The 8,715-nt window shown below is 45.0% G+C and overlaps 5 protein-coding genes across 7 annotated transcripts; 3 read left to right on the forward strand and 2 right to left on the reverse strand.

The window, feature by feature from the left end:
* Positions 1-350: 350 nt before the first annotated feature.
* LOC6539710 (probable cytochrome P450 305a1) lies at positions 351-3,556 on the forward strand. Its single transcript, XM_002086559.3, has 3 exons — positions 351-583; positions 1,526-1,563; positions 1,808-3,556. Exons 1-3 carry the CDS (start codon positions 490-492, stop codon positions 3,188-3,190), a joined length of 1,515 nt encoding a protein of 504 aa, XP_002086595.1. The 5' UTR covers positions 351-489; the 3' UTR covers positions 3,191-3,556.
* Positions 3,404-6,686, reverse strand: LOC6534892 (importin subunit alpha-7). Of its 3 annotated transcripts, XR_001454137.3 has the most exons (7): positions 6,218-6,349; positions 5,736-5,960; positions 5,168-5,670; positions 4,849-5,112; positions 4,286-4,785; positions 3,701-4,226; positions 3,404-3,641 (listed from the first exon to the last, which is right to left on the reverse strand). XR_001454137.3 is itself a non-coding variant. In XM_015195422.3 (6 exons), the coding sequence occupies exons 2-6, from the start codon at positions 5,934-5,936 to the stop codon at positions 4,045-4,047; spliced, it is 1,650 nt and encodes a 549-aa protein (XP_015050908.1). In that variant the 5' UTR covers positions 5,937-5,960; positions 6,574-6,686; the 3' UTR covers positions 3,404-4,044. The 3 variants fall into 3 exon arrangements, 2 of the variants coding, with proteins under 2 accessions (XP_015050908.1, XP_002095564.2); XM_015195422.3 differs by lacking the exon at positions 6,218-6,349 and adding an exon at positions 6,574-6,686 and having other exon boundaries at positions 3,404-4,226; XM_002095528.4 differs by having other exon boundaries at positions 3,404-4,226.
* On the forward strand, positions 6,648-7,082 carry LOC6534893. The gene has a single exon (XM_002095529.4). The coding sequence runs from the start codon at positions 6,648-6,650 to the stop codon at positions 6,951-6,953; it is 306 nt and encodes a 101-aa protein (XP_002095565.1). The 3' UTR covers positions 6,954-7,082.
* LOC6534894 (protein MIX23) lies at positions 6,963-7,800 on the reverse strand. The gene is made up of 4 exons (XM_002095530.3): positions 7,663-7,800; positions 7,448-7,594; positions 7,268-7,390; positions 6,963-7,206 (listed from the first exon to the last, which is right to left on the reverse strand). Exons 1-4 carry the CDS (start codon positions 7,696-7,698, stop codon positions 7,102-7,104), a joined length of 411 nt encoding a protein of 136 aa, XP_002095566.1. The 5' UTR covers positions 7,699-7,800; the 3' UTR covers positions 6,963-7,101.
* Positions 7,801-7,851: 51 nt separating this feature from the next.
* On the forward strand, positions 7,852-8,660 carry LOC6534895. Its single transcript, XM_002095531.4, has one exon. It carries the CDS (start codon positions 7,891-7,893, stop codon positions 8,530-8,532), a length of 642 nt encoding a protein of 213 aa, XP_002095567.1. The 5' UTR covers positions 7,852-7,890; the 3' UTR covers positions 8,533-8,660.
* Positions 8,661-8,715: the final 55 nt, after the last annotated feature.

Consider the following 8,715-nt stretch of genomic DNA (forward strand, 5'->3'; position numbering starts at 1 on the left):
TGGCGATTGGAATTGTCGAAAAGAGCGGTCGCCGTAAATTATAAACAACAAATAGTTCTTAGCCAAGCACGTTTTGGACGTGATCGGCGCTCGAATTTCTTCGGGCACATAACTACTTATGGTAAATGGTGTGGATCATGTGTACATATGTACCGACATGTGTGTATTTGATTTATCAACTGAGACGGGCTTTTTCGCCCGTTTTCGTTTCACTCGACTTTTTTTGCTTGCACTATCATCAATAGACCCACATGGAAAGGCGGCAGCCCAGGCGCGTGGGTTTGTCTGGGTCTGGGTCTGGGTATGGGTATGGTTATGCCTCTGGCTCTCTCGCTCGTTGGATTCGGGTTCGGAATCAGTTGGCATAGAGCTGGCGTGGCGTACGGACGCTCTGACACTTTGGCTCCCCCCAAGTAGCCGTTTAATTGGACAAAAGTCTTGCTTGGACTACGGTTTCGTTTTTCGGTGGTCATAAAAAAATATATTGAAATGAGTGCCCTCATATTTCTGTGCGCGATTCTAATTGGTTTCGTGATTTATTCACTCATCAGTTCCGTGCGGCGTCCCAAGAACTTTCCCCCAGGTGAGGTGTTCTGGTCCTGCATTGCGATTGTGTGCAAACTATAGCTTTTCCTGGTAATTTAAATGAAGATAAGAAGTTCTACTGTGTCAATACTTTGGTGCTCGGTCAAACTATAGATTTCTTTTCATATTCGAAGAACCCCTGAACCAATTTTATTTATCGTGGGTACAGTTTGTTTTTAAAGCTAACCAGTTCTTAATAATATAATATTAGAGTAATTGAGACATTATCTCGAGCACATTATTCTTTTCCTAATGACCATCTTATTATTAAATAATTATGTGCATATTTGAACTCTAGATAGGCTCGACAGGCACACATACGACCTGCCCCACGCCCAAATGGTCAGCTCATTAGCAACTCGTAATGGTGAGGTGATCAGAGGCATCGGTGGCAAGTCGGTGGAGAACCAGACGGCACACGTTTTGAATGCTAATATATCTTATTGATAAAAACGTCACATATTTCTGACACCTGGCCTAACTGGTCTGAATTACCCAGTAACAAGGGTCAGGCTGATTTATTCCACTTACCAATGCAGTTTTTGATTTGCATTAGGACTACGATTATGGGCGTAATAGCTGCCATTTCTGTATACAGGCAGACTTTTCTTATTTGCAATTTCGCCATTTGTGCATTTTAAAATGAGGATAAATGAATATGCAATTTTTAGGGGAGTTTTCTTTTCTCAAATGCACATATAAACGTTATGAAATTGATTTTGATAACGTATTGATAGTTTATAACTAAGGGGTTTGATTTCAAGATAGAGTTTTCACTTTCGTTTCGGTAGTTTGCTACCAGATTTCATTTGCAGCCGATTAGATTAGCATTGCTTATTTGATACCTATGTACATAAGTTGATGAAATACTATTTATGAAATACTTTTACTAACAAACCATATATTAAAAACTATATTTTTAAATTTCTCTTTTAAACAGGACCTCGATTTGTGCCATGGTTAGGAAACACTTTACAGGTAAGGTTTGAGTCCCGCAGTGTCTTGAATACAAAAAAAAACAACATTATTAGAACTATATCCATATGAATAAAACATTTTTAAATGTTAGATAATGTTGATGACTTTAAGAAGTCTCGTTCTTACTTAAATGGCATACTAAATTATTTAGTACCTTCAATAAACATCAAGATCTTAAAATCTCATTCGTTCTTAAAATCATGAAATATAAGATTACCAATTTATTTCAATATTATGTTGACAGTTCCGCAAGGAAGCTAAAGCTGTTGGCGGCCAGCATATCCTGTTCGAGCGCTGGGCAAAGGACTTTCGGAGTGAACTGGTGGGTCTAAAACTGGGTCGCGAATACGTGGTGGTTGCCCTTGGCCACGAGATGGTGAAGGAAGTGCAGCTGCAAGAGGTGTTCGAGGGGCGACCGGATAACTTTTTTCTGCGTCTGCGAACCATGGGAACCAGAAAGGGGATCACCTGTACGGACGGACAGCTTTGGTATGAGCATCGCCACTTTGCCATGAAGCAGATGCGCAACGTGGGCTACGGGCGCAGCCAGATGGAGCATCACATAGAACTGGAGGCGGAGGAGTTGCTTGGGCAGCTAGAACGCACCGAGGAGCAACCGATCGAGCCGGTCACTTGGCTGGCGCAGAGTGTACTCAATGTACTGTGGTGTCTGATTGCTGGAAAGAGGATCGCCAGCCAGGAGGATGGCACCCTGCGGCGGCTGCTCGACCTGATGAATCGACGTTCCAAACTCTTTGACATCTGTGGTGGTCTGCTGGCTCAGTTTCCGTGGCTGCGCCACGTGGCTCCCGATCGCACTGGCTACAATCTCATCCAGCAACTGAACACGGAGCTGTACGGTTTCTTTATGGACACCATCGAGGAGCACCGAAGGCAGCTGGCGAAGGATCCGTCGCCTGCTGAAAGCGATCTTATCTATGCCTACCTCCAGGAGATGGAGGATCGCAGTGCTTCCGGCGAGAGCAGCAGTTTCAATGAGACGCAGCTGGTGATGACCATTCTGGACTTCTTCATTGCAGGCTCCCAGACCACTAGTAATACGATCAACCTGGCCTTAATGGTGCTCGCTATGCGCCCGGATGTCCAGGGAAAGCTGTTTAACCACGTGGCCGCCAGTGTGGCTGCTGCCAGCACGGATGCGTTTCCTCACTTGAGCCGTCGGGAATCCTTTGACTACATGGATGCCTTCATCATGGAGGTGCAGCGCTTCTTCCACATCACCCCCATTACGGGTCCACGGAGAGCATTGTGGCCAACCAAGTTGGGTGGCTACGACATTCCAAAAAATGCCACCATTCTAATTAGCCTACGTTCCGTGCATCTCGATAAGGAGCACTGGAAAGATCCTCTTGAGTTCCGCCCAGAGAGATTTATCGATTCAGCTGGCAAGTGCTTCAAGGACGAGTACTTCATGCCCTTTGGCATGGGCAGACGCCGTTGTCTGGGGGATGCCCTCGCCCGTGCCTGCATCTTCTCGTTTCTAGTGCGGATCGTGCAGCATTTTAGCGTCGTCCTTCCGGCGGGAGAATCTCCATCAATGGTCCTTCTGCCTGGAATTACGCTTACTCCAAAACCATACAAGGTGCAGTTCGTCAAGCGCACATAAGTGTGTCAATGGAGACGACGGTGCCGGTATTATAGGTCGAGTCAAGGAATGTATTTCGCTGTTTAGTAAATGACCGAAAGGTGATGCTGAATCCACTAGGATATTTCCAAGGATTCCGAAAATTATTTACACATGAGAATATAATAAGCTTAAGGATGGTATACTTGAACTGAAAGATTCATTACAAACGTATTTTAATTTGCAGTAGTAAGATTGGATATTAATATCTGTGGTCTAGATGTTCTTTATTGATGTGTCCTCTAAATTAAATTACAATGCTTTATAATTTAAACAAATTTACATTCGGCGATTCGCATAACAAAATCAAATAAAGACGTTTCAAGTTATTCGTTATCATTATCGTAATTAACGTTGGTTTCGTCAAAATGTATAACACCATGTCAGGATCTCAACGCGTTTGGGCCTTATGAAAAATATTTACAAACTCAATCTGAGGAAAGCAAAAACATATACAATGGGCTGTGTATAACATATTAAATTAGTACATACAAACTAGATGAAAGCAATCTCGCCAGCTGGAGAAAACTTTGAGTAAGGTCATGTCTGGTCCTGGACCACTTCGAAAACTATAAATTTAACCGCAGATACAAAATGCAGGTGAGTGTGTGTAACAAAGAAACGAGCCGACCGAATGACCAACTTTACTTAAATGCTAGTAGTGACTGCACTTGGGCAATGTCTGCCTTCTCCTGCGGCCTGTGTTTCATGTCCGTGCTCTGGCCTTCATTTAAATCCCGTCGGCAAGGATTCGCTTCCTGTTGTATGTTGTGTGTTCATGACTTGAGAGGAATTCGCATTTGAATAGTGTACACGATGTCCTGCCTGGTAAGGTGCTAAAAGTTAAATCCTGTGCTGGGCATGTTGTCTGGATCGAATTCAAACTGTTGCGAGCCGGCCACGGGGGCTACGCGGCTATCCTCCTCTTCGTTGCCGAAGTACTGTTCGATTATGTAAAACGATTTATGGTAAATGTCGCGGTTTTCATGCGCCTGCAGATACTCGATCTTGTCCAGACCTATTTTAACGGTAGCGATTTAGAAGTTGAAAGGTGATGCTATAAATAAATTTAATTACCTCCGCATTCCTCGATGGTAATAGCGTAGGGATTAGGTCGCGTCTGGAACTTTTCACCTGCCTTCAAAATGTTTTCTAGTGCATTTAGAGCCACCTGGACAATGTCCGAGTCGACGACGGTGAGAAAATCGCACATGGGCGGCACACAGCCAACCTGCACCAGGTAGTTGATCTGTTCGGAGGTTCCGCTGCTGGTGGCGTTGGTAATGGCCCATGCGGCTTCTTTGCGAGTCTTAAATTCAGCCGTCTGCATGATAACCATCAGCTGCGGGAATATGTTGGCATTGATTATGGCCTGAATCTGCTCACGATTGCCGGCTGCGATATTAGAGATTGTCCAGCACGACTCCTTCTTAATTGTTTCCGCCGTGGAACGCAGTAGGTGGCTTATGCAGGGCAATGCGTTGTACCCTAATATCACCTGGGTCTGCTGATCGTCGCCGGTCACAATATTGCCCACGGCCCTTAGAGCGGCAGTGCTCACGTTCTGCTGTGGATGTCTGCGAGGAAGTCAATAATTAATATTTATAATCCATTTGTAATGGGGCAGCAGGACTACTTACAATAGGAGCTCAACTAGCCGACGGCAAACACCCACATCTATTACAGCCTGGATTTTATCGTTGGGTCCATCGGACAGGTAGCTTATGGCCCAGCAAGTATCGCTTAGTACATCCGGGTCAGTATAGTCCAGTAACTGTGCCAGTATTGGCAGACCATGGACAATTTTGGCAAAGTCTGCGGGAGGACTTTTGCCGCGGCACAAATTCGAGAGAGTCCATACCGCATTCCGTATCATGGTAATGCGCTCTGAGTTGCTCAATACACTGCAAGAAGTCACACTTATTTTGGCACAATCTTATCAATATAATTATAACTTACTGCAGGAGAGGCATTAGAATGCCGGAGCCGAGCAGATGATCTCGGCACATGGGTGAGTCACCGGCTATGTTTCCCAGGGCCCACACAGCCTGTTCCTGGACATCATCATGGGGACTGGAGAGCAACTCAATAAAGATGGGCACTGCCCCGGCCTCGATTACGATCTTGGTCTGCTGGGAGGTGCCCGAGGCAATGTTCGTTAGCGTCCAGGCGGCCTCAAACTGCAGCGTGGCATTTGAGCTGTTACGCAAAAAGGTGACAAACTGCGGCACTATCCCCTTCTGGATAACCTCCTCAATGGGTGGATTGGGATCGCGGGACAGCAATTTGCGAAACTTTTGAGTGGCCTCAAGCTGGTCGCTTTCACGTCCACTGTATAGCATTTGAATCATCTCCTCGCTGATTACGGATGGCTGTGCCCCGCTTCCAGCGGTTGCCTCGTTTTGACCGCCAGAAAAATGCGTTGGTCCAGTGCTGCTGTCAGACATGTGCATGTCGGCAGCCTGCGAAGGAAAGGGAAGATAGTTTAGAGTAGGCATTCGTGACCAAATCATTAATCTAACTTCACCTGCTGTTCGTTACTGACGATGCTCTCCATTCCGGCTGATGTTGAGGATGTAGCCGGCTCCAGGACCACATTGCGTCGCTTAAAAAGCTGCTGTTCGCGTTTGGTCTTCCGCAACTGGATGCCCACCTCCTCGCGACGACGCCGCATCTCTGTGGAGTCCAAGGCGGCATTTTTATAACGCTGTTTGTGGGTGGTAGACATGTCGTCGTCTTGGCAATTCAAAAGCTTCAAATAGTCAAACAATATTTAATTAAAAACCGAATAATGTAAGATACCAATTTAATTCGTAAAGTAACGTAAGTTGACAAGTTTCCGATAATGTATGTGCCCTGGTTTACTGCAATACTGTGCTCTAATTCAAAACGAAAGTGCTGTGAATAATCTACAAAATATGGGCAGAGGTCGTCGTGGAATGAGAAATAGTCGAATTTAAGGTTTACAATCATGACTGGGTGTTCCCTAATGCTCTCATCTACTCGTACCAGGATGTTTACGCCCTGTACACCACCGAGCATTCGCTTAGCGACTGCTCTTGGGTAATTCTACATATCCGGAAACATAAAGATTACGTTGTCTGGCCAATAAATTACATATAATGCGTTAACATTTAATGAACTATTCACTTTTCCTGGCAAAATGCACAATCACAACACTTTCACATTTCAATGTATGTACGTGTATGTACATACATATGTGCACACACGGCTGCTTTGCGTGCGTATAGGTGCGGGATTAGGTCAGCATTAGCCATTCCCCGATCTCTGGCTACGCCCTTAGATGAGCCACCACAACTCCTGGATAGAGGCTTCTACAGCTCCGTAATTAGAATACAAATTACCTGTTCCGGAGAATCCTTTTCTGGGTTTAATCATGCAAAGAGACGGGAGACTTTACACGTTTTGAGGAACAGGGATGCCGGACTGTCAGAATGCATTGCACACAGCTGATGCGCTATCGATAGCGATATCAACCGAAAGCTGGAATTTCAATCCAATTGCATTCAATTTAAATATGAAGGAAAAAAAGAAAAAGACCCGCAAAACGGCCAATAAACCGAAGGAAACTTCAGATACCCAGAAAAAGAAGATAATTGAACTGCTGCATGAGTACAACGACCTGAAGGATGCCACACAGCGCGTCCTGGAAGCCTTGGCGAACCTAAAATGCGTACCCGTCGGATCGGTTTATGCTACTTACAACCTTCCCCACGACGAATAAAATAAGCGCTTTTAAGACTGTTATCTTTATGTACTTGTTGTAAACAACTTGTAATACAACTGAGTGCATGTAAATGCTATATTGCTGGGCAGTCCATGAGGCTTCTGCTATTAAATCCACCTAAAACTAGTCATTGCATTTGTTCCACCTATTGGCCAGCATGAAAATAGGATCGGCATCGCTCATTAAAGGTCTTGTAGGATCGCTCCTTAATTATGTCCTCGACATTGAGCTCGGCCTGGAGAACCCGAAGCTGGAATGGATGAATGGCCCCAGTAAGAGTTAATCCATGCATATGTATTACGGTTAGTTACCTTGCGCTGCTCCGCCCTAAACTTGCTGTCCGTATCTACATCATCCGCCTGGGTCTCCCGCTTTTCCCTTAGCTGCTTCAGATTACTAGCCGATATAGTTATGCAACTGCGTATGCTTTCTTGCTGCAAGGAGAAGCTATCTGTCAAGATCCCCGTGTGTTGTACTTAATCAGGATTTACCCTGGCCAAGTGTGACTCCTGGAGTTTCGCGTACAGATCGCGACAGGTGCTTTCGCTGTTTACCTGGCCCTTGAACGACTCCGTTGGCAGGGCATTTAGTGCATATATAATCTTGTCGTCCACATCTCGCATCTTCTTCAGCGCCTCCTGTTTGGAAACTTAAACCCATTTAGTATGCCGACTAATAACCCAATCACACATATTCTAAAACCCACCTGAAAGCCGAGAAAGTCCAAGCACAATGCCGCCATGGAAACAAGCTAGGAAAATAAGAAAACACTTTATAAAATAATAAAAACAAAATGATATATGTAAAATTGCCGGCGAAATGTGCCTGTAATTGGCGTTGCCACCTCTGAGAAACAATCGATTAACAAGTATCGAACAATCGATGTGAATGATAAAGACTAGTTGAACAAAACAAAATAGCAAAATAATTCAGGATGCCGCTAAAATTCGATGATATTCACGAGAAAATTGAAACCGGCGTCTACAAATTGGCTGTTAATGACAAAAGCACGCGGAGCACTGTATGGCGAGTGTATCGGAAGATCAAGAAGGACGATGGCAGCTTTCTGGAGCACGTACTGTTCTGCATCGGCTGCAAGAGCATTATGTCCTTCACCCACAAATCGACAACGAACTTGAGGCGTCACCGGTGTCACCTGCAGTACCTCAAGAAACAGACATTCTACTGCTATAATTCTAAAGGCGAATCCGACGATAGAAAGGAGGAGCCGGATCAGGAGCAACATGAAGAACAGGATGACCAGCAATCCATGTCGGATGAGTTGGAAACAAAACCCTCTCCCGCCGATGTTGCCGCTTTTGTGGCGGAGGTGGTCAGCGGTGGAGATACCACCGCAGCTTCTGCTTCAGTCCGTATTCCGGACATTCCCGAGATCGCGCTACCACTCGATGCAAGCGGGGTCGAGGAGTCCAATGTTTATGCGCAGACTTGGTCCCTCGAATACCGTAAGCTTAGCGAGGATCAGAAATTCTACGCCAAAAAAGCTATAGACGAAATCCTCGTCCTGGGCAGGCTACGACGCCTCACACTGAACACGGTTCCGACGGCGGAGTAGAATAGTTAATCAGCATTAAGTAGGACTTCAACTAAGCTAATATACCTACCCTGTAAATATTGTATTTAGTCTTTAAGGTTGTATCACAAAGTCTGGGATATAACGCAATAAATTATTTGATAATTTGATACTTTATTATTTCCTTTAAAATTGTAATGAAATATAATTCCACAATGTTGAAAC

The sequence above is a fragment of the Drosophila yakuba genome, chromosome 3L (genome assembly GCF_016746365.2).
Source record: "Drosophila yakuba strain Tai18E2 chromosome 3L, Prin_Dyak_Tai18E2_2.1, whole genome shotgun sequence".
In the NCBI taxonomy this organism is placed as follows: Eukaryota; Metazoa; Arthropoda; class Insecta; order Diptera; family Drosophilidae; genus Drosophila; species Drosophila yakuba.

What these genes read in the sequence shown, in the direction of transcription:
- LOC6539710 (XM_002086559.3), top strand. Translation starts at nt 490, where the DNA reads ATGAGTGCCCTCATATTTCTGTGCGCGATTCTAATTGGTTTCGTGATT. An exon ending in TCCCAAGAACTTTCCCCCAG is followed by an intron (nt 584 to 1,525) that starts GTGAGGTGTTCT and finishes TCTTTTAAACAG; the next exon opens with GACCTCGATTTGTGCCATGG. An exon ending in GGTTAGGAAACACTTTACAG is followed by an intron (nt 1,564 to 1,807) that starts GTAAGGTTTGAG and finishes TTATGTTGACAG; the next exon opens with TTCCGCAAGGAAGCTAAAGC.
- LOC6534892 (XM_002095528.4), bottom strand. Translation starts at nt 6,250, where the DNA reads ATGCTCGGTGGTGTACAGGGCGTAAACATCCTG. An exon ending in TACAGGGCGTAAACATCCTG is followed by an intron (nt 5,961 to 6,217) that starts GTACGAGTAGAT and finishes GACTATTTGAAG; the next exon opens with CTTTTGAATTGCCAAGACGA. An exon ending in CGGCTAGTTGAGCTCCTATT is followed by an intron (nt 4,786 to 4,848) that starts GTAAGTAGTCCT and finishes ACTTCCTCGCAG; the next exon opens with ACATCCACAGCAGAACGTGA.
- LOC6534893 (XM_002095529.4), top strand. Translation starts at nt 6,648, where the DNA reads ATGCCGGACTGTCAGAATGCATTGCACACAGCTGATGCGCTATCGATA.
- LOC6534894 (XM_002095530.3), bottom strand. Translation starts at nt 7,698, where the DNA reads ATGGCGGCATTGTGCTTGGACTTTCTCGGCTTTCAG. An exon ending in TGGACTTTCTCGGCTTTCAG is followed by an intron (nt 7,595 to 7,662) that starts GTGGGTTTTAGA and finishes GTTTCCAAACAG; the next exon opens with GAGGCGCTGAAGAAGATGCG. An exon ending in AGGAGTCACACTTGGCCAGG is followed by an intron (nt 7,391 to 7,447) that starts GTAAATCCTGAT and finishes TTCTCCTTGCAG; the next exon opens with CAAGAAAGCATACGCAGTTG.
- LOC6534895 (XM_002095531.4), top strand. Translation starts at nt 7,891, where the DNA reads ATGCCGCTAAAATTCGATGATATTCACGAGAAAATTGAAACCGGCGTC.